This window comes from Salvelinus fontinalis, chromosome 6 (assembly GCF_029448725.1).
Source record: "Salvelinus fontinalis isolate EN_2023a chromosome 6, ASM2944872v1, whole genome shotgun sequence".
NCBI lineage: Eukaryota > Metazoa > Chordata > Actinopteri > Salmoniformes > Salmonidae > Salvelinus > Salvelinus fontinalis.
Genome location: NC_074670.1, coordinates 16,701,540 through 16,725,605, shown reverse-complemented (window position 1 = coordinate 16,725,605; position 24,066 = coordinate 16,701,540). Strand labels below are relative to the sequence as shown.

The following is a 24,066-nucleotide window of genomic DNA, read 5'->3' as shown; positions in this document are numbered from 1 at the left end:
CAGCAGCAATTGGGACTTTCTTTACCTTGTATTTGAACTTGAAAGAGAAGGAATGAATGAGCTTACTGTTACAGAACTGTCTTGGTTTAGGCTATGTAATTTATGTCATCCAACAACTGATGTGTCGTATTGCAGGTGTGACAATTGGAGGCGTTCATGAAAGTCGATAATTGTGAAGATCAACACAGTATTATAGAGTGTCATAGCATGTAATGATTTAGGTCAAGTGATTTGCATTTAGGACTCTGGTCACATCCAACAACTGATGTGTCGTATTGCAGGTGTGATAATTAGAGGCATTCAGGAAAGTCGATAACTGTGAAGGTGTTGTTATTGTTAATGATATGAGTCATAGGATGGAATGATTTAAATAGATGTTCATGTAACCTGTGAAAACATGACTCTGCTTTGTGCAACTGTGAAGGATTCCACTGCCAAGTCTGGGTTTATGTTTACATTATGGTGCAATATCTCTGGAGAGTTGACAGCCGTACCCCGAGGTCATTATCATTATATCGACATGACAGCACTTCTCCGCGGTCATATAAACCTAATAATTGCTTCCGTTTCCTCCCACTCTGCAGTGCTTGTCGACTCCTCCTCCTCTCTGCTGCTCTCGCTGCTATTGGCCCAGCTTCCTTTATTTACGTCTGCCGTCCCCGCCCCCTACCGGCGGCCGAACGTCGTGCACGAACTGGATAGATTGGCCAATCAGACGAAGAATCTGAGGCAGATCACAGCAGATCTATTGGTGAGTGGAATGTTACTGTACTCACTTCTGATGTCACGATGGGGAGATTGCTATGCTGTATACTTTATACTGTATACTGTATTGATTGTGTGGTGGTGATCATGCCATGACCAGTTACCTGAGGCACATGAAAAGAGACTGGCTGGGGTTGTTGTCCAATAGCTCACCTTTATGACCCCTTAATGACTACTATAGTGATTGCATAGAGCAGTCATAAGAAGCCATGCTCCTTCTGCCTCACTCTCCCTGACTGTGACGAAATACAACTCTGGACAGTTGACTTAGATGTCTTATTCTCCTGGCTACGTTAACCTGCTTGTGTTGTGTCAGCCAGTGTATTAAGAGTCCCTTAGCTGTGTGAGTGGGGCAGTCAGGGCAAGCGTCAGTAGAGATTTAACTATGTGAGGTCAGCCTTAATCCAGACAGGACCAACTGGAGGGCCGACTGACCGTGGGGAGATCTGACTCAACGTCCTGGTCTGACTGGACACCTGATACCACAGGGCCTGATGGAGCACTCATAGTAGGAGAAAGTTGCCTCTAGACACTGATTTCAGGTCAGTTTAGTGTTAATGCTAAGGGTTAGGATTGGTGGTAGGTACGCTGGTCCTAGATCTGTGCCTATGGACATCTTATACCTGGAGTAGAAAACACACACTCAAAGAGAATAGAATGTAACTACCGGTAATAGTTATTTCTGGAACTGATTAACTCCGTTTATTAGCTGTGAGGAAATGGAATGTGGATTGGCACCTGTTGCTTATCTGGTGCTGTTTCCTGAAGTTGTTCTAATCTAGATGCCCAAGTAAAAGTGGCTGGGGAGTTTGTGTTGAAATGGAAATGATTGCTGTGTACGTTTGGCCTACAGATGTGCTGGAAGTGTTCTGTAAGCAATGTGTTTGAACAGGTGAACCAGAACATATCCTTATCTTTGGTTATTCATTCTATTTTTATATGATGTAAATCAGAAACCACATTTGTTTAAGACACAAAACTGAAAATAGTTACACTCTCTAGTCTCTGGCAGGAGGATTGGTCAATAGGTGTGTGTGTGTGCGCATGCGTGTGTGCAGTATCTCTGTATAAGGACACAGTGCTATAGCAATAGTGTAGTATGGGGGCCAGATGTGAGGAAGTAGCTTTATCAAACAAGAGAACTCTGCACAGCAACGGCAATATGCTGCTTTGACAAAATGTTGTGTTAGTTTTTCACTGACATGAAGCATTATTTTGGTTTCTTTTCTTCTTGCGCAGAGTTCCACTGAACAGGGGTCAAGGCTAGGAAAGAAAAATAGAATTGGAGACAACGGAAAGTCCCCGCAAGAAAGCAATACAACTGTGTGTGTGTCTGTGTAATGTTTCTACATGTCTGTTGTGTGTTTTCAGGTGTGTGTGTGTCAGAGTATGTGTGCATTGAGGGTGCTGTAAATAGTTGTGTAGGTGTGGTGTTTAGTGTTTGGTTGTCGGTCGCCACAGCAAAGTGACCTGATAAAAATCACAGAGATTTATCACATTCCAGTATTTGCATTCAGGAAGATGGGGGGGGGGGGGGTGCAAGGTTCAGTTGAGTGAGGTCATGATGGAGAGAACGAGAAATGGAGGATAAGAGGGAATTACATGCTGAGACTGAGCAGATAAAGAGATCAGAGAGAGGTGTATGAGAAGTGGTCACCAGCCTGTGTGTGTGTGTGTGTGTGTGTGTGTGTGTGTGTGTGTGTGTGTGTGTGTGTGTGTGTGTGTGTGTGTGTGTGTGTGTGTGTGTGTGTGTGTGTGTGTGTGTGTGTGTGTGTGTGTGTGTGTGTGTGTGACAGGGTGTAAGAGAGAAGGTAGAGAGGAAAGCAGAAGGAGAAATAACCCAAAGAAGGGTGGGATTGGATTAATTATGAAAGACAAAACTTCAAGCCAAACATTAGTGGTCTTTTGTAAAAGACAGAAGTGAGTGAGGGAGGGATGAGAGAGAGATGGGAAATCAACAATAATAGCAAAACACGATGGTAAAAGCACAATGAGGACAGAACACCACAATAGTATGAGGAAGCATTAAGTGTACACAACTCATTGTGTACCACCACCCATCATGTTTTCCTAATGCTGTTATGTTTCTCCACTGATTGGTGCTCTGACGCACATGGCATCAGTCACTGTTGTGCTTCTTCATTCTCAGTCATTTACATTCTACTCATAAATCACTTCTTCACCTGTAAAGGCCCCAGATACAGTAGCAGTGCCCCCCCCCCCCCCCCGTCTGCTGTGATGTGGTCTGGCTCCCCCTAGTGGTGGCTGTGAGCAGTGAAGACAGGCTCTGGGGATTGTACACACATTACTACACAGCAATACGTCATCTCAGACTTTTTAATAGCTGCGACCCTGGAGTTTCCCTGCAGTTCTGTGTTGTCTATCCCATTCGGAGCGCTCTTAGTCACAGCATATGTTGTTCTCCTCCTCTCCCAGTAGAAAACATCCTGTGGTTTCAGGTCACTTGCTCTTATTGTTGACGTTTTCGGGGTTACGATCTGGGTGAACTCTCCCTGACCCGACCACACTTTTCTCAGGGAAAGCTAGGATCTGTAGTCCTGGCCAGACCATACAGTCATCTGATCTAGGTGCTTCTGGAGTAATACTTTCCTTATGCTTACGTGACTCTTTTGAGGATGTGTAAATTAGTGAGGATGTATTTGACTGATGTAGCGTGTTGTTTTGTCCGTTTTTCTTACAGAAGGAACATGCGTTCGAGACAGACCCAGAACAGCATAGATTTAAGTCCTTGCCACTAATGAACAACAGGGCCAGTGACATCAACTCCCTTGAGGTAAATGTATTTTACGTTGTGTGTGTCTGTCTTGTGTGTGTCTGTCTTTCTGCCTTCCAGATGAAGGCCCAGACATTTCATGTCCCAGACATTGATACTAAATCGCTCTTTCTTCTTCACCCCCCCCCCCCTCTTCTTCTCTCCTCTAGATGAGACCCACTCTCTCCCAGCTCCACGCGGACTTGAAGTCGTTTGAGCACCATTTTGCCTGGTTGAGCAGAGCATCAAGGAAACACCACCACCCTGCTCTCCCTAAACTGGGACAGATGATGTCACTCATCAAGTCTCTCACCAGCATGCTAGAGCATCAGGTAACAGCTTTGTTCAACACTAATACAGCTGATACAGTATGCAGCGTAGTACATTTATATCATTTGGATATATTATACATGTGAGGTTTTATCAGATCATTCTACTGTTCTTATCTAATAATGGTATAGCTCTGCAGTTCTTGCACTCAGTTTCAATCATTACATTAAGGCCTGTTGCATCACATTCCTCGGATGGGAGGTACATTAGTCTAGCCTAGCACTTCAGACAGGAAATCTAAACCATCCCTCTCTCGCTCTCTCCGTTCTCCTCATAGATGATGAGAGTTGATGCTCAGCGTCTCTCTCCTCCCTCTCCCTCGATGCCGCCTCCACCCCCCTCCCAGTTTGACGTGTTACAGTCTTCCCAGGAGCTGCTACTACAGTTCAGACTCTTCTGTGATTGGGCCCAACGAGTGTTCTCAGTGCTCAGTACAAAGTCCAAAATGTCTGCAGTACAATGATGATCCCTGAAGTGCTATAGTCTATAGGGATACACAGAATCCACACTACAACCAATGGGGATCTACTAGCTTCAACCGGCACTACAGCCAAAGATGATCCAAGAAATCCACACTACAGCCAATGATGATCCAAGAAATCCACACTACAGCCAATGATGACCCAAGAAATCCACACTACAGCCAATGATGACCCAAGAAATCCACACTACAGCCAATGATGACCCAAGAAATCCACACTACAGCCAATGATGACCCAAGAAATCCACACTACGGCCAATGATGACCCAAGAAATCCACACTACGGCCAATGATGACCCAAGAAATCCACACTACGGCCAATGATGACCCAAGAAATCCACACTACGGCCAATGATGACCCAAGAAATCCACACTACGGCCAATGATGACCCAAGAAATCCACACTACGGCCAATGATGACCCAAGAAATCCACACTACGGCCAATGATGACCCAAGAAATCCACACTACAGCCAATGATGACCCAAGAAATCCACACTACAGCCAATGATGACCCAAGAAATCCACACTACAGCCAATGATGACCCAAGAAATCCACACTACGGCCAATGATGACCCAAGAAATCCACACTACAGCCAATGATGACCCAAGAAATCCACACTACAGCCAATGATGACCCAAGAAATCCACACTACGGCAATGATGACCCAAGAAATCCACACTGCAGCCAATGATGACCCAAGAAATCCACACTGCAGCCAATGATGACCCAAGAAATCCACACTACAGCCAATGATGACCCAAGAAATCCACACTACAGCCAATGATGATTCAAGAAATCCACACTACAGCCTTGCACTGTTGTCACTGAACCTCCATCCTCATTATAGCCAATGAGAGACCTCCATATTCAAACTACAGCCTATGAGGATCCACCATATTCACACTATTACAACCAGTAATGGTCTCCAATATTCACGAACACGTCACTGCCACCCCCTCCTCTCTCTTAAATACCTTGTTCCTGACTGTGTTATTTATCTATTTATTTATTTATTTAGTTATTTATTTGATGTCATTATTTATTTGATTTTGTAACGTGTCACGTATCATTTTTACTTACTTTATTGTTGTGAATTTAATTTCTTGTACCTTGTCAATACTCCTATTTTGTTCTCTCTCTCCCCCTTCATTCCTCCCCCCAAACTAAACAAGGAGACCACACAGTAGCACTTCCTGACTTCTTACAGTCTCTAATGATATGGATTGTATTTTCAACCATTTAACCTATCTCTCTGTACAAAGAGTAGCCTATTTCCGCCAGTAGATGTAGCAAACATACTTGGCTTGTAGCAAGCATATCTTGGGAGAGCGTACATGTATTTTTCTTACAGTGCTGTACTTTACCTGGTAGATTTACGGTTACTCATAGAATCTTCTGAACATGTTCAATGTGCCACCTGTTTGGTTTTGTAAACTGTTAAGAAAGAACCAAGCCTCAATCAGGATGTCAACACAACATAGGAGGGTAGATCGTTTTTCCATGGGTTTAGTTGCTATAAGTGGCTGTGTCCCACATGGAAAAATAACAGGTGGTATATCTAACACTGTGGTAAAGGTTTATGAATATGCCCTGTTGCTAAGCACTGATCTAGGACCTGATCTAATCTCTTTGCACAAATTTATTAGGATTAGCCTTTTGAGTCAGCTGATCCTGAATCTGTGCCTTGGTACACATAATGTTTGAGCGTTTTAGTGACATAAATAATAAATTAAAAAACACCCCAAGCCTTAAAATACTATGTATTGTGATACTACGGTTCTGCACAGTTGTACATACTTGTACAATAATGTAAATTGTTGTATACAATGCAATTGTGTAGTATAGTTTTCTATGATATAAATGTAAAATACTCTCAATGCTATCCCTATCGTTTTGTCGCAATATCAATATTATTCTATTCTAGTATTTTGTGACAGTATTTACTATTTATTTAAGTTACTTTGGTGGAACTATTTATTTGCGCTGCAGAGGAGCGAGTCTCCTGTTGTTTTTGTACTTTTATACTGTTTTTATTCATAATTACCATTATCATTGCCATCATCCATGTTGAAATCATTGTAGTACCATGCCTGAACGCTGTGTAAAACCTTGTGCTTGGGGTCTCCAGCACACAGACTGACTGATTGGCCTAAATGTGAAATGTGTGCCTTGAAGAAAAAAAGAAGAAAAAAAAGTTAATAAAGAACATGCACAATGAGATGGGCTTTTCATGTTACTTTGTCATCTTTAGGTAGGCCTACACATCATGCTCTCTTTTTTCCCCCCCTCCATCATTCACCATCCTCCTGTGTCTCCTCCATCATCACACACTTCAGGGCCTTTCCTACATTCTACCAAAGACTGCATTAACCATCAGGCATTGCAACAAGCACAGAGTTCATAAACCTGTTTCCAATTAACCTATAATAAGCCTTTTTATATTTGGGGTTAACATTCAAACAATGTGTGAATTCAAGTACTAAATCACAAATTAGTACAGTATTATAATATATTTATATTTAACAGATCTAGAGAAAAGACTTGACTGTTGAAGCTCTTACCCAATGGCAGTGGTGCATTCGGGGCTAGACCCAGCCTATAGCGATCGTCGTTGTTGGGAGGCGGCAGCGGGGTGGGTGACTCCTAGCTAGCTAGTTAGTTTGTGCTCAGGTTTATTGTTAAGGTTGTATGGAGTAGCACTGCGAGTCTCAATCCCTTTTCACAATATCAACAAAAGCATTAGCCATGAGTTAATGATACTAGGTGAGTAATTGTTGCAATATTACTAATGCACCATTCCTATCAAACATTATATAGCGAAGAATGCCGCACGGACGAAGGCTTATAGATTCGCAGGCCAGTTGCAGAGGAGGCATTGAAGGCGGCATCTGTAACATGTTCTGCTCATAGTTAACATCATAGTGTAGGTATCATTTGTTTTTTTTCTGCCTTTTAGCTTGGAGAAACCGATCTTTTTCGCACACGCTCATCAGGGACAGACGCGTATAAACAGAAAGACGGCCAGGGAGGAGGGGAGAAATAAGAAGAAGGAGGGAGGGGTCGGGAGGAGGTGGGATTTAAAGGAATAGGCGGGTCTGTCTTGGCCGATTTTATTATTTGTAGATGTTTTAATAATTGTAGATGGAGATCAATAATTAATGTTGCTTTGGTGTTAGTTCCTGGACCTTGTGTCATTGATCAATACTTTGTGCTTTATTTTATTTCACAGCCCTACTCTTAAGAAAGGAGACCACACACTACATCAGCTCAGCTGTTGTTTCCACACACTGAGGAACAGAGCCACATCAGCTGAAGGAACCTTTCCACAAGCAATGAATGACACCGGGAAAGAAGAGACACAGCTCCACCAACACTAATACACACACTTACATTAATACCCAACATACAACCTTTTATTCCCTAATCGTGTCTTGCCTCAACATGGCAAACTCCGCTCTAGTGGTCCAAGCAGAACTATTACCCCCTCAATCGTCCTCCTCCCTCTCTCCCTTCCCATCGCTGCAGGGACCAGGAGAAGGGGAGGAGGACAGGGAAAGGGGGGAAGAAGCGGATGGGGAGAAAGGGATGGTGGAGGGGGGTGAGGATATAGTGCTGACCGGGGTAGGGGTGCAGATGGTGACGTCATCGGTCCTGGCTGCGCCCCATCTCCAGGAGCACCCTGAGCACCCGTTCCAGTGCCTGGATTGTGGCAAGAGCTTCAAGTGGTCTTCAAGGCTGGCCCACCACCAGCGCAGCCACAACAACGAGAGGCCCTACCGCTGTAACCTCTGCCCCAAGGCCTTCAAGGGCTCCTCCGCACTCCTCTACCACCAGAGGTACTGCAGGGAGGGAGACAGAGGGGGGTGTGGCACAGTGAAAGTTAGCAATAGAAATGATTGCAGCTTATAACACGCATCTCACTTTATGAAGAGTATTCTTCTCCTTGTGTCCATCTGTTTTCATTTGTTTAGTTCTCTCAAAATAATCCAAATGAGGGAAAGGTGACGTGAACAATATAATGTGAGTCTATTTAGGGCCGTGGGAAACTAGTGGAATAATCAATACAACCAGGAATTCTTCCTGTAGCCGGTATGATGTCCTGTAGATCCGTTGAAGTCAGTAGATTGTCTGTTTTCATGTTTGTTTTTTCTGTGCAGGTCTCATTCAGGGGAGAAGCCCTATAAGTGTGAGGACTGTGACAAAGCCTTCAAACGCTCCTCTCTGCTCCAGGTGAGAAACACTGGCCAGTAGGTGTTCCCACATTTTGTGGTGAAAATGGGTTAAAACTTTTTAGCTTTAAAAAGTTGAATTTTACGGTATTAAAAGGCTATTTTTGGGGTTAAGGGACCAGTCACGGACGTCCATTTTCTCTTGTGCATGTCTCCAGGTCCATCGTAGTGTCCACACAGGCCTGCGGACCTTCCAGTGCCCCTACTGCCCGCTCACCTTCAAGTGGAGCTCCCACTACCAGTACCACCTGCGCCAGCACACAGGCGAGTGCCCCTACCCCTGCGACAGCTGCCCCAAGGCCTTCAAGAACTCCAGCAGCCTGCGCCGACACAAGAACGTGCACCTAGGTCTGAAACCCTACGTGTGCACCGTGTGTACCAAGGCCTTCACCCAGTCCACCAACCTCAGACAACACATGAGAATCCACACAGGAGAGAGGCCCTACATCTGTGGAGAGTGTGGACGCAGTTTCACACACTCATCCAATCTGGCCCTGCACCGGAATTCTCAAAGTCACACTGGTGAAGGAAAGGGGGGGGAGACAGGGGGAGGCAACATGGGGGATGAGATACAGGAAGTGATAGTGGGGGAGGACGTGACATCACAAATGTTGACAGACATGGGCTTTGTGAGCCAGGAGGCCACGGTGGGTGTGGGGGTCGGGGAGGTATTCCTATCGTCAGGTCACCAGACCCTCCTGCCCCATCTCACCCTCACCCCCACCCAGGGGGGCGTGTGCACATCCAGGGCCATCGGGACAGAAGTGCACGTGAGCACGGAGTCGGGCGCCAGCGTGCTGCTGTACAGCTGTGGCAGCTGTAGTCAGACATTCAGCACACGGACAGAGCTAGAGGACCACCAGGCCATGCACCTGGGCCCCGGGGAGGAGGGGGGCAGCGGGGTGGGGGAGGAGGGAGGGGTGGGGCATCTGCTGGCTGACTTTGAGGAGGTGGTGGAGACGACGGCAGCAGCAGAGAACGGACACACTACGGCTGAACTACTGGGACTGACCGGGGGAGTGGACGGAGGGGTGAGTAGTAGAACTCTGTCTCAGCCTGGGGAGGTTACCCCTAAGGCTCTGTTTTAGGGTCACACCAGATTCATCCATTCATGATCAATATTTGGTTTCTTACTCTACCCTCTAGGTCAATATCTCAGCTAATATGACTGCCGGGATGTTGATGTTGTAGTGCAATGACTCTGGCCTAATAGTGTTGTGTCCCATGTCAGAATATGGGGACTACCCAGGCCCAGTTAGACCTGCTGCAGAGCTTCACAGTGGGGGCTCAGATCCCCACAGACAGCGTGGAGACAGGGGGTAACACCACAGGGACGGGCACAGAGTGTGCCTACTGCGGGAAGAGCTTCAAGACCAGTGGAGGGCTCAACAGACACCTGGCACAGGTACCAATCAGCTGATGGGCTGCACATCCTCACTACTATGGCATAAGGTCTCTCCTGGATGCCAGTCCGTTTCTACTTAGTCTAACTTGGGCCCAGATTCAATCAGTTAAGCATTAACCTGCGATAACCGACAATAGCATATCATTGCTTTTGTTTGAGAGCTGTCAAATCTACATGCAGCTCCCGGCGGTATGCCTTTCGCAGACAGTTCCATTGGATGCATTAGTAGAAAGCCCCTCCAGCCGTATTACAGGTTGGAACTCTGGAATGTGTGATGTAATCTACACTTTGATTAGTCTGAACTGATCTACTCCTTGGTGTCTGTAAAGCTGACGTTATCTGATCTATAAATAGTCTGTTTTGATGACCCTCTCTCTTCCCAAATCTTCTTCTCTCCCTCTGCTCCCTCTCCAGGTCCACTCCCTCTCTCCCTCCCAGTCTCGCTCCCAGTTCAGCTGCTCTGCATGCGACCGCTCCTTCACCCTCCTCTCTTCCCTGCTCACCCACCAGCACTCCCACACCCCTGAGCAGCGCCTCCTGGCCGAGGCTGAGGCGGAGATCGTCTGCCCCGCGTCCCTGTCCCTTTCCCTGCCCCTGCCCTCCTCCCCCAGCCAGGGGGACCAGCACCAGGACACCCAGGGGGAGATCCACGTCAGCCTGATGGCTGTGACCGAGGAGGGGGACAGGGAGATGGTCAAGCCATCCACCAGAGCAGTGGTCAAGGGCCAGAGGAGAGGAGCAGCTAGTAAGACTGCTGGGGGGAACAATGGTGAGTTAGTCTTTTTCTTATGGCATTTTGATAGAAAATACTTTTAAAAGTGAGATACCTTGACAGTAACAGAGCCTAACCAACTGCTGCTCATAAAATTACCTGTATAATTCATGTGTGGAAGAAAATAAAAGAAGTGTATGTAACATTCTCCCTCTCCTCGTCCCTGTGGGTACGGTACAGAGAGGCCGTACCGTTGCTCTGAGTGTGGGAAGGCCTTCAAGGGCTCGTCAGGTCTGAGGTACCACATGAGGGACCACACAGGAGAGAGACCCTACCGCTGCACAGAGTGTGGCAAGAGCTTCAAGAGGTCCTCACTGCTCTCCATACACCAGAGGGTAAGACGCATCCGTCCATTTCTATCTCACTAAGGCTGCGTTTAGACAGGCAGCCCAATTCTGATCTTTTTTTTTCACTAATTGGTCCTTTGACCAATCAAATCAGTCTTCAAAAATATCTGATGTGAAAAGATCTGATGTGATTGGTCAAAAGACCAATTAGTGGGGGAAAAAGATCAGAATTGGGAGCCTGTCTAAACGCAGCATTTGTCACAATGTGCGAAACAGCGGCACTGCTGCATTATAGCAGTTTATGACCTGCTTTTCTTGTTCAAACTTTTGAATGTACCTGTACTTTCAGAAGAATCCAGGCCGTATTCAGTTATTTTCTGACTGATCACCCCCTCCCTCCTCTCCAGGTGCATACAGGTGTGCGAGCGTTCCAGTGCCCCTACTGCCCGCTCACCTTCAAGTGGAGCTCCCACTACCAGTACCACCTGCGCCAGCACACGGGCGAGCGGCCCTACGTGTGTCAGGAGTGTGGCAAGTCCTTCAAAAACAGCAGCTGTCTGAGGAGACACAGTCAGCTCCACTCTGGCCTGCGCCCTCACATCTGTCCCATCTGCTCCAAGTCCTTCTCACAGACCTCCAACCTCAAACAGGTCAGCACAGATAGCTCTGCTATGGCTGATGCTAAGATTCTTATGATATTGTGAACAGTTGCTGCTTCGCTCCATCTCTCTATATATACACAGTGCATTCGGAAAGTATTCAGACCTCTTGACTTTTTCCACATTTTGTTACATTACATGCTTATTCTAAAATGCATTAAATTACATTTTTCCCTCATCAATCTACACACAATACCCTATAATGACAAAGCAAAAACTGTTTTTTAGACATTTTTGGTCATTTATAAAAAATAAAATAAAAACTGAAATATTATATTTACATTCAGACCCTTTGCTTTGAGACTTGAAATCGAGCTCAGGTTCATCCTGTTTCAATTGATCATCCTTGAGATGTTTCTACAACTTGATTGGAGTCCACCTGTGGTAAATTCAATTGATTGGACATGATTTGGAAAGACACACACCTGTCTATATAAGGTCCCACAGTTGACAGTGCATGTCAGAGCAAAAACCAAGCCATGAGGTCGAAAGAATTGCCCATAGAGGTCTGAGACAGGATTGTGTCGAGGCACAGATCTGGGGAAGGGTACCAAAAAATGTCTGCAGCATTGAAGGTCCCCAAGAACACAGTGACATCCATCATTCTTAAATGGAAGAAGTTTGGAACCAGCAATACTCTTCCTAGAGCTGGCCGCCCGGCCAAACTGAGCAAGCGGGGGAGAAGGGCCTTTGTCAGGGAGGTGACCAGGAACCTGATGGTCACTCTGACAGAGGTCCAGAGTTCCTCTGTGGAGATGGGAGAACCTTCCAGAAGGACAACCATCTCTTCAGCACTCCACCAATCAGGCCTTTATGTTAGAGTGGCCAGACGGAAGCCACTCCTCAGTAAAAGGAACATGACAGCCCGCATCGAGTTTGCCAAAAGGCACCTAAATACTCTCAGACCATGAGAAACAAGATTCTCTGGTCTGATGAAACCAAGATTGGAAGCCAAGCGTCACGTCTGGAGGAAACCAGGCACCATCCCTATGATGAAGCGTGGTGGTGGCAGCATCATGCTGTGGGGATGTTTTTCAGCAGCAGGGACCGGGAGACTATTAAGGATCGAGGGAAAGATGAACGGAGCAAAGTACAGAGAGATCCTTGATGAAAACCTGCTCCAAAGCGCTCAGGACCTCAGACTGGGGTGCAGGTATACCTTCCAACAGGACAACGACCCTAAGCACACAGCCAAGACAAGGCAGGAGTGGCTTCGGGACAAGTCTCTGAATGTCCTTGAGTGGCCCAGCAGGAGCCCGGACTTGAACCCGATCTAACATCTATGGAGAGACCTGAAATAGCTGTGCAGCAAAGCTCCCCATCCAACCGGACAGAGTTTGAGAGGATCTGCAGAGAAGAATGGGAGAAACTCCCCAAATACAGGTATGTCAAGCTTGTAGCGTTATATCCAAGAAGACTTGAGGCTGTAATCGCTGCCACAGGTGCTTCTACAAAGTACTGAGTAAGGGTCTGAATACTTATGTAAAGGTGATATTTCAATTATAAATTTGTACACATTTCTAAAAACCTGTTTTTGCTTTGTCATTGTGGGGTATTGTGTGAAGATTGATAAGGGAAAAAAACTATTGAATCCATTTTAGAACAAAATATGGAAAAAGTCAAGGGGTCTGAATACCTTCCGAATGCACTGTATTGCTCTGTCACAAACACTTTCTACTCTCCCTTTATCTTTCTCTCATCCTCCCTACCCTCCTCTCTCTCCAACAGCACGAACGCACCCACTCAGGCGAGCGGCCCTTCCACTGTGCCCAGTGTCACAAGAGCTTCACCCACTCCTCCAATCTCCAGCTCCACCTGAGAACCCACTCCTCCAGGAAAGACTACAAGTGTCCTTTCTGTGGGAAGGAGTTTGTCATGCAGTCCTACTTGCAGAGGCACATGGGGACCCATGGGAACGGGGCTGTGGCCGGGGACGCTGGGGTGGGGGGGAAGGAGGGAGGCAGGGCAGGTCAAGGGGGTGGAGGGGTGACAACCACCACCACCTTACTAAACCCCATCACCCTAGAGACCACAGGGAACTCTGGGTCTCTGATCGTGTCTCAGCCGGCGCTGGACATTCCCCCCAACACCTCCCAGAACTACTTCATGATCCAGACAGCAAATGGGCTTCAGCTCATCCCCCTGTCTGCCCCCGCCCCCCCTCCTCCCCCTCCGCCTCCCCCCCAGACACAGTACATCCTCCTACAGTGCCCCTCCACCAATGGGAGCCAGCCCAGCCTGATTCTCGTCCCAACCACAGCGACCAATCCCCAGGCCACCCTGGAGCCCCAGGGCCTCCCATTGGTCCAGACAGTTCTAAACCCTGCCCAAACCCAGATGCAACATTTCCAGACAATATCCCAGCAACAACAGCAGCCCAGGTTCATCATCACCACCACCAACAACAATGTAAACAACCCTCCTGTTGCTAAGACAACAACTCCCTCCCTGAACTCTATGCTGAACAAGCCCATTTTAGGGAAAAGTACCCGGACAGCCAGGTCCAGGAGAGGACGGAAACCCAAAGCCGCTGTAGGTCGGAATACTGCCACCTCAGTTGCTATGACAACCACCTCTGTCACCATGACAACAGCCCCCATCAGTCAGTCGGGGGATGTAATACCTGTGTCTAGCTGTAATGTAACTAGTGTCACTCCAGCTACTGTTACTGCTGCCAACACTATGACGTCATCATTGCCATCGTCTTTACCCGCCAAGTCACAAAGTCCTTTCTCACCACCAACAGCCTCTGTCTCTGTTTCTACCCCCTCCTCCTCTACCTCTGCCGCTGTTACCTCAGGACCCCTAAAGGTTGCCACAGTTAACTCAGTTACCACGGTTACCCCGTCCTCCCTGCCCTCTGACCCTGTGGCCCGGGTTGGGGAACCCCAAACCGCCCCAGAGTTGGGCAAGAACACTGAGCAGGACATGAGAGGGGAACAGTATGTCCTCTGCTTCCAGAAAGAAGGAGGGAAGAAGGAAGAGGTAAAGATAGGAGGAGAGGGAGGAGGGTCTTACGTGTTGCAGTTTGAAGGGGAGGGGTCCGGGAAGGGGGGGCAAGGAGGAATGGGCAGAGAGGGGGATGGGGAGTCATACGTGCTGCGCTTTCAGACTGAGGGAGAGAGAGAAGGAGAGAGAGAGGGAGGGAAGGAGAAAGGAGGCCTGGTGTCACTGAACCTGCTGCAGAAATGGGGAGGAGTGAGGGAAGGAGAAAGACGAGTAGGGGAGGATGGTGGAGTGGGAGAGTCCTTTGTGCTTCATTTCCAAACAGAGCCGCAGAGCGAAGAACGAACCACTTCTGACCGTGGCTATCCAGAAGGCCCCAGAAACAGCCTGGAACTTTCCTGCCCGCCTCCCCAGGCCTTAATGCCTCTGAATGGGCAGGAGGTGGTGTTTGAGCTGGAGGATGAGAACAAGATGGTGGGTCAGGGGTCTGGAGAGAGTGTGCAGATGATAGCCCTGATCCAAGGCGAAGGGGGTGGGGAGGGAGAAGGGGGCAGTTACAGTGGGGCAGGGGGGGCAGTAGGGGAGGGAAGGGGGCCAATGGAGGGCATCTTTCAGCTGGAGGGAGGAGAGGGGATCGTCATAATTGAGGTTAGCACCAGCAGTCTAAGAGAAGGGGGGCTGGACAGAGGGGAAGGAGGAGTAACTGTAGAGAGGAGTGAAGCAAAAGGAGGGAGTGGAATAACTGAGAGGCCTGAAAAAGACAGGAACTTAGCGGAATGCATTGAAATAGAGACTGGAGCGAATGAAGGAGAAAACACAGCTACGAATGGCCCTACACCTAACTCTCAGTTCTCTTAAACCTAAACCAAACAGCCACTGTCAGGAAATGTGTGTGAAGGTGTCTGCATGTGTGTGCACACATGAATGTACATATGCGTGCGTGCAATGTGTGTGAGTGTGTTTTTGATGTGGAGGCCTTTTCCAGCTACTGAACTAAAGGAGATTAAGGTTGTTCAGAAAGAGACTATAGGAAGGACTGTAGAAAATAATACCAAGGTGCCAGAAACACAAAGAGTTACATTCACTGACTGTTAATGAAGAGGGACCTCAACAAATGACTTTCAATTAAACTGTCATGTTGACAGTGTTGATATAAAACACCTAAGAGTTTTTTTGTGGGTGAATAGATGGCTATATTGGCTCAGTTTCACTATAAATATTCATACTAGGAAATAGTCATTATTAATAAAGTTGTTAATAATATTTTTTTATGAATGTTGATTAATTCACCTTTCTTATTTCGTAAATAGAAATATGTCCCTTTATCTAAAGAGGAAGAGGATCAGCTCATAATAACGGACAATACCAGTTTATTATGGGAAATAGGTTCTCCACTGCGTAAAGTGCGACTGACCACATTCACGTAGCAGGTTAGTCAATTTTCTGCAGCGCAGGTACTCGCTATGCAAATGGCGTAGAGACAGCATTCATGACAGTGAATGTTCTCGTAAAACTACGTAACACAACATTTGCAATAGGTGGCCATGGTGGCCACGCAAGTATTGCGAGCATTTCAATCAAACATAAGAAAAATCGTTTTGAGGAATAAATACACAGCGAATATATAAATCCGTTTCCCTGCATTTGGCGGTGGTCCAACGCTGCAAGTTTACAAGGTAGGCAATGTTGGTTCGGCTGGGTTGAACGAGAAGATTCGACGTTTATTTAGACATTGCGCATGAATAACCCTTCTCCACTCACCATATAAGGATTTAAAACATGTCAACGGGTTTAAAACAGGCTCAAAATATATGAAACCCGTGTGTTTTGATTTGCTTTTTAATTGTCATATTACTGATTTGCGAACTACATTTATTGTACATAGAAGACCAACATTGTTCTAAAGGATCCTCTTGGCCCGTTGTTTGTTGTTGATAAGCCGTGTAGAAGCAGTGTGACCATGCAATAGACAAATCCTTTCCCGACCCCCTCAAATAATCGCCAGTTCTTTAGCTTGATTTTGGGAGGAAACGCCACTGCACTCACAACTGACACATTGTATCAACCTGTGCCAGGGTGATGCATCGGTTGTTACATTGTAGTAACAAACGTTACTTTGTTGCACAATGCAGCCACCTACAGTCTCTTATAGAGAGAGGGATGTCACAGGGGTCTGCCCCTTACTGTAATGTCATGTGTTTTCTATGTGTATCTGGCCATTCAGGAACTTAACAAACATTACAATCCAATAATTGAAAAAATTGCATTTATTTTCAATGACTTCTCAATAAACTGAAAAGTAGAAGCAATTTATTTCAAACGTTTTAAAACTTCCTGAATTGGCTGCCTTCAATTCAAATTGAGACCAGCCCGGGTATATATGTAGGCTACATATACAGTGTTACAGGGATGGATTGCTTTCCCTCTGAGTCATGGCCTCAAACCCAAAATAGCCTGCATCAAATATAACCCACCACATTCCCTTCATCTTGAATACGATTTTATACCATTTAGCTACTATGGTAACCAGAATGTAAATACTCCGCTGTATATTGTCATTGTAGTGTTGTATGTAATCAAATATGCAAAACTCAACCAAATGGTGTATCTGTACAAAGCAATGTATTATGTGACCATGAGATTTTCTATATTTGCAGACCGGTGTGTGTTGCTGTATGAGTTGTGCGTGGGGTGTGTGTGTGTGTGAAGTCCAGACATGGTAAAGCTGGAGCTAGATCAGGTGGTAATGAGGAGGATGAGGGAGGATGACATCGAGACTGTCAAAGCTATCATCAAGGTGTGTGTTTTATCCTTAAAGTTATGCACACACACACACACACTTCAATCCTGAGTTATGCTCTGTCTCTACGCTCTTAGAATAAAAGGTGCTCTCTGGAACCTAAAAGGGTTCTTCGGCTGTCTCCATAGGAGAACCCTTTGAAGAACCATTTTTTTTGTAAGAGTACTTTTTCAGGTTATCACTCACTCACCTTTCTCTCTCTGTCCCCATCCCTTATGTCCCCCTATCTCTCTCTCTCTCTCTCATGCGCTCTTTCTCCTCCCCCACCCCTCTCTCTCTCTTCGTCCCTCCCTCCCTCTCTTTCTCTCTGTAGGAGGGTTGTCAGGGAACAGAAAACCGTCTGATCCTCCACATCCTGACTCGTCCTGTCTGCCTCCTACTCCTGGCCACCGTCTCTTCTGTCCTCCGCTGCTTCCTTCACTCCTTCATCCTGGCCCTCATCATCCCTGTCTTCCTGCTCATTGTCTACCTCAAGTTCACCATGCCACGCTCCACCGGAGTGCTGGGCACCAGCCGGCCCTACTGGGACTATGTGGGGAGCAGTTACCGAGGGGCGCAGGACGAGACCCTCCCCTATAGCAGGATCAGTGGGAAACCCCCACCGGCAAAAGTAGGTTTCCTTTTCTTTGGCTTTAGGTACTGTATGTTGTGGATGTTACATGCATTGCTCCGTTTTACTACGGTGTTTTAGTGATTTGGACTTTTCGTGCTTTGGGCTGAGTTGCTGCGCAAATAAAGTTGATTATTATCTGTCATTAAAGGGCAAGGCCAGACGGAGGACCAAACCCAAGGCAGAGGACAAGGACAAAGACTCGTCTCCTGAGATCATAGACGTGGAGAGGGAGAAGGCAGCAGGGCAGGTGTGGGTGGCGGACTGTGAGGGAGAGATCGTGGGCTGTGTGTCCAGGGAGGGTGACTGTCGTCTGGGGATGAGGAGGTTCTGCAGGGTGGTGGTGGGCTGCTGGTACCGCCGGGAGGGCCTCGGCAGACTGCTGGTCCAGAGTCTGGAGCAGAGGGAGAGGCAGACGGGGGCCACGAGGGTCTACGCCCACGTCCCCTACCCCTCTGCAGTAGGAGAGGCCTTCTTCAGGAAACTGGGCTACAGGCTGCAGGGGGAGGTGGGCTACGATGGGGAGGAAGAAGAGGAGGATGAAGAGCAGCCGGAGAGGACATTTCTGGGCTTCCATGTCACCAAGGTGTTTGTCAAAGACCTCAAGTGATGGAGGAGACAACAAAGGGAATGTGGAAAATAAGACAAAGAAGAGATACTAAAGGGAAATAGAGAGAGGAGTAGGAGGAGAGATACTATAGGGAAATAGAGAGAGGAGGAGGAGAGGTACTAAAGGGGAATAGAGAGAGGAGGAGGAGATATACTAAAGGGAAATAGAGAGAGGAGGAGGAGGAGAGATACTAAAGGGGAATAGAGAGAGGAGGAGGATATATACTAAAGGGAAATAGAGAGAGGAGGAGGAGGATAGATACTAAAGGGAAATAGAGAGATGAGGAGGAGAGGTACTAAAGGGGAATAGAGAGAGGAGGAGGAGAGGTACTAAAGGGGAATGGAGAGAGGAGGAGGAGATATACTAAAGGGGAATGGAGATAGGAGAAGGAGATATACTAAAGGGGAATAGAGAGAGGAGGAGGAGATATACTAAAGGGGAATAGAGAGAGGAGGAGGAGATATACTAAAGGGGAATAGAGAGAGGAGGAGGAGATATACTAAAGGGGAATAGAGAGAGGAGGAGGAGATATACTAAAGGGGAATGGAGAGAGGAGGAGGAGATATACTAAAGGGGAATAGAGAGAGGAGGAGGAGATATACTAAAGGGGAATGGAGAGAGGAGGAGGAGAGGTACTAAAGGGAAATAGAGAGAGGAGGAGGAGAGGTACTAAAGGGAAATAGAGAGAGGAGGAGGAGATATACTAAAGGGGAATGGAGAGAGGAGGAGGAGGAGGAGGAGAGATACTAAAGGGGAATAGAGAGAGGAGGAGGAGAGGTACTAAAGGGAAATAGAGAGAGGAGGAGGAGATATACTAAAGGGGAATGGAGAGAGGAGGAGGAGGAGAGATACTAAAGGGAAATAAAGAGAGGAGGAGGAGGAGAGATACTAAAGGGAAATAGAGAGAGGAGGAGGAGGAGAGATACTAAAGGGAAATAGAGAGGAGGAGGAGAGATACTAAAGGGAAATAGAGAGAGGAGAAGGAGAGGTACAGTGAAAAGAGGGGGACTACCTCTCCTCTCTTATCAAGGCAATAATGAGGGTAGAGTCTAACTAAAATGTTGGAAGACAATGGACAATTTAGTGAACAGAACCTTACTTTAATTATGTTTTTTCCTCTCCTGATTTATAGTATGTATTTAGTTATGTATTGCTTTTACAGTTGTCATTGAGTTCTTATTCAATGTAAAATATGTCTGGCTGGCTCTTTATTTGTAAAAACGTGTTTTTATTAATAAGTGATTTTGCAAATAAATGTGTGCGTACGCGGGGCTGTGTGCACACCTGTGTCAGGGAGAATACATTTACTGTGTGTGAGGAAGTATGTGGTTTATGTGAGTCTGCAGAACTTCTCTGTTCACCTTTCTCTCTTTCTCCCCCTTCTTCTCTCTCACCTAACCTGCCACTGTGTGTGGCTTTGTATGAGTCTGCAAAACACATGCTCTCCTTCATTCATCTCTCTCTCTATCCTCACCCCCCCCCCTTTAATGACACTTAATATCCTTCCTCACACTGCACACCTGTCACATGGCAGGAGGAAAGTGTCAGCTATATTATCCCTGGTACAGATTACACACCATGGCATTCGTAGTAAATTATAGCAGTAGTGAAGTGTGCTGTTTGCAGGTGAATGTCAGTTTGTGTGTGGGTGGAAGGGTATGAGTGACACTGCTCTTCAGCCCTGTCTCAGCCTAACCAGAATTAGAGCGTGGTTAGCTACACGTACGCTCACCGTGCTAACCTCAGACCGTATCATAACTACATTAACCTGTTTCTTACAGACATACAGTGTTGGAGTGTTGTAAATTAAATAGCTAGCGGTGTGTGTGTGGTCTTGGGGGAGGAGTATCTCCTCTAATACAAAGTTTAAGAAAACAGAACCACCGAGGAGATTGCATCAACTGTTAAAACAGAACAAATCCTTAGCTCTAAGCCTCTAGGATTCTGTGTAACATGAAGTGATTTCTCTGCAGTGCAAAAGACAGTGTTCAGAATAAATACATTACAATGCCACAACTCTTTGTAGTGCTGGGATTACAGTAAAACCCCATTAAAAATCCCTCCCACTCACACATTTAGCACTACCCATGGCCATGGACATTAGTGAAGGAAATGTGCAGACAGACAGATGTAATGGGGAGTGTGGGAGTAATTGTTATCCTTGAAACAGTCTTCCCCATTCTTCCCGTTGAGCATGAGGTCATTTTATTATTGAGAGTGATGGTTCTCTCTCCATGGCTGCCCTGCCCTGCTGCAGACACCTGTTAGCTGGCCTTCTATAGTCTAACACATCTGAAACTATTATTGTTGTCAGGAAACAGATGTGAGTTCACGCTACTGGAAAGTAAGCCTGTTTGTGACTGTGGTCATAGGTTTCTGCACGGTATGGCTGTGTGTGTGTGTGTGTGTGGGGGGGGGGGGGGGGTTCGGAAAGTATGACTTTGCACATCCTGCTGCCGGTTGGTTCCCCCCTGACTATGGGTTAAATGCACAACCATGTCTACCATAACCTACTGTACTCTGACACACACACTGTCTGTTACAGTAGGGCTGTACACGAGAGGAGGGCCAGTGCATGTGAGTTGATATGTGACCGAAAGGCGACCTCGGTAAACTGTGGTCAAACCATGGAAGATGGTGATGTATAATCCATGTCTTACTTAAAACCACACACACACACGTTTTCAGGATCATATTTAAAACAGACTGGAAGTTATGAATGGTAACATTCCATAGACACATTCACAGTGAATTTTAGGTGCTTTAATAAACATAGTGCAATAAGGTTACTAAGGTTAGTTGCTGTCAACACATAGAGTCACTCTCTCACACACATACACACACACAAACATTGCAGATGAATGTAAATCTTGATGTTGGGGCACCGCACCACCGGCGGTTGGTACGTAAATGGCAGTGGATTAATCCGTTCCAGATGATGTGAATAAAGATCATATTTATGACACACTCACACAGATGGGCTCCACAAGCCAACCAAACACACACTCACACACAGTACAGATGAGCTCCAAATACACCCACCCTGGGAAACGGTGAATTCCCCAAACCACAGAGTGCATGAGAGGGTGAGGGGAGTGGGGAGTCATGGGAAACAGAGGCACAGGATGCGTGCAGCTGCAGTGAACGGGACCGGGCCGGAGCAAAAACAGACAGACCGACGGCACAGAACAAAGCCGGAGAGAGAGTGAACACACCCTCGTCTATGGAGGAGGATGGATGACAACATCTCATGGTTCAAAGGCTGGTTGGTCTGAGTTATACACACTGTGGGTAAGGGGAGAGAGCCACACACTGCGGTGGTGGAGCAGAGAGGGAAGCCTGGGGTGAGAGGGGTCACTCACAGCTCCTAAGTTATGATTGACACACTTTGGTAAAACCCAAATATGACACGTGCAAGCACATGCACTCACAAAACCCAAATCAGAGGTATAGGTGTCAGGGCCTCTGGATTATGGGGGACGCCCATGTCTACCCCAACTCTGGGGCCTGGAAACGGTGACGAGGGGGAGGAGGTAACGAAAGGAGGAAGGAGCTGAGGGGAACGAGGAAGAGTGGTAAACCCAGTCTGCATCAAGGCGAGAAGGAATCTAGAAGTTTTTTTTATGATCTGGGAAAACCAGAGTGGAGGGTTGGATGACTGGCTGGGGGAGCAAGCGAAGCGCCTTTGGAAATTTCCAGCCATTTGGCTGAGTTTACTGATGTATGTGAAAAAATCAAAAGGTTACAAATCACGTCAAACACTCCTGGACTCATGTGTGGTCACTATAATTACTTTGTGTTTCCTGCAAAAAGCTCTGACGAAGGCCGTGAGGCCGATACGTAAGCTTATTAAATATCAGTGATACTATCAAGACCAGTGTGCGGTTTTCTTTTTCCTTCATCCTGTTTCCTGCATTGTGAAACGGATTTGTTTCCTGAGGTTCTCTAATTAGTCATAATCAACTCATGGACTCATATAACTATACTGAACAAACATATAAATGCAACATGTAAAGTGTTGGTCCCATGTTTCATGAGCTGAAATAAAAGATCCCAGAAATTTTGCACAAAAAGCTTATTTCTCTCAAATTTTGTGCACAAATTTGTTTACATCCCTGTTAGTGAGCATTTCTCATTTGCCAAGATAATCCATCCACCTGACATGTGTGGCATATCAAGAAGCTGATTAAACAGCATGATCATTACACAGGTGCACCTTGTGCTGGTGACAATAAAAGGCCACTCTAAAATGTTCAGTTTTGTCACACAACATAATGCCACAGATGTCTCAAGTTTTGAGGGAGTGTGCAAATAGCATGCTGACTGCAGGAATGTCCACCAGAGCTGTTGCCAGAGAATGTAATATTCATTTATCTACCATAACCCGCCTCCAGCGTTGTTTTAGAGAATTTGTCAGTACGTCCAACCAGCCTCACAACCGCAGACCACGTGTAGCCACACCAGCCTAGAACCTCCACATCTGGCACCCTCACCTGTGGGATCGTCTGAGACCAGCCACCCGGACAGCTGATGAAACTGGGTTTGCAAAACGAAAAATTTTCAGAAACCATCTCAGGGAAGCTCATCTGCATGCTCGGTGTCCTCACCAAGGTCTTGACCTGACTGCATTTTGGGATCGTAACCGAGTTCAGTGGGCAAATGCTCACCTTCGATGGCCACTGGTATGCTGGAGAAGTGTGCTCTTCACGGATGAATGCCGGTTTTACCTGTACCGGGCAGATGGCAGATAGTGTGGCGTTGTGTGTTTGAGCTGTTTGCTGATGTCAACGTTGTGAACAGAGTGCCCCATGGTGGCGGTGGGGTTATGGTATGGGCAGGCATAAGTTACAAACAACAAAAACAATTGCATTTTATCTATGGCAATTTGAATGCACAAAGATACCGTGACGAGATCCTGAGGCCCATTGTCGTGCCATTCATCCGCCGCCATCACCTCATGTTTCAGCATGATAGTGCACGGCCCCATGTCGCAAGGATCTGTACACAATTCCTGGAAGCTGAAAATGTCCCAGTTCTTCCATGGCCTGCATATTCACCAGACATGTCACCTATTGAGCATGTTTGGTATGCTCTGGATCGACATGTACGACAGCGTGTTCCAGTTCCCACCAATATCCACCAACATTGCACAGCCATTGAAGAGGAGTGGGACAACGTTCCACGGACTACAAACTGCAGCCTGATCAACTCCATGTGAAGGATATGTGTCGCGCTGCATGAGGCAAATGGTGGTCACACCAGATACTGCCTGGTTTTCTGATCCACGCCCCTACCTTTATTTTAAGGTATCTTTGACCAACAGATGCATATCTGTATGCCCAGTTATGTGAAATCCATAGATTAGGACCTAATGAATTTATTTCAATTGACTTTC

The 24,066-nt window shown here is 46.7% G+C and overlaps 3 protein-coding genes across 3 annotated transcripts; all 3 read left to right on the top strand.

Moving 5' to 3' along the window:
• The first annotated feature begins 448 nt into the window (after positions 1 to 448).
• Positions 449 to 6,551, top strand: LOC129857182 (interleukin-11-like). The gene is made up of 4 exons (XM_055925195.1): positions 449 to 751; positions 3,467 to 3,559; positions 3,709 to 3,870; positions 4,146 to 6,551. Exons 1-4 carry the CDS (start codon positions 449 to 451, stop codon positions 4,329 to 4,331), a joined length of 744 nt encoding a protein of 247 aa, XP_055781170.1. The 3' UTR covers positions 4,332 to 6,551.
• A 405-nt stretch (positions 6,552 to 6,956) lies between these two features.
• Positions 6,957 to 15,509, top strand: LOC129856809 (zinc finger protein 236-like). The gene is made up of 10 exons (XM_055924520.1): positions 6,957 to 7,116; positions 7,310 to 7,446; positions 7,583 to 8,189; positions 8,511 to 8,583; positions 8,741 to 9,613; positions 9,814 to 9,987; positions 10,402 to 10,756; positions 10,940 to 11,094; positions 11,454 to 11,696; positions 13,434 to 15,509. The coding sequence occupies exons 3-10, from the start codon at positions 7,690 to 7,692 to the stop codon at positions 15,507 to 15,509; spliced, it is 4,449 nt and encodes a 1,482-aa protein (XP_055780495.1). The 5' UTR covers positions 6,957 to 7,116; positions 7,310 to 7,446; positions 7,583 to 7,689.
• A 538-nt stretch (positions 15,510 to 16,047) lies between these two features.
• Positions 16,048 to 19,974, top strand: nat14 (N-acetyltransferase 14 (GCN5-related, putative)). Its single transcript, XM_055925194.1, has 4 exons — positions 16,048 to 16,327; positions 17,309 to 17,448; positions 17,765 to 18,061; positions 18,213 to 19,974. Exons 2-4 carry the CDS (start codon positions 17,368 to 17,370, stop codon positions 18,669 to 18,671), a joined length of 837 nt encoding a protein of 278 aa, XP_055781169.1. The 5' UTR covers positions 16,048 to 16,327; positions 17,309 to 17,367; the 3' UTR covers positions 18,672 to 19,974.
• The last annotated feature ends 4,092 nt before the right edge of the window (positions 19,975 to 24,066 follow it).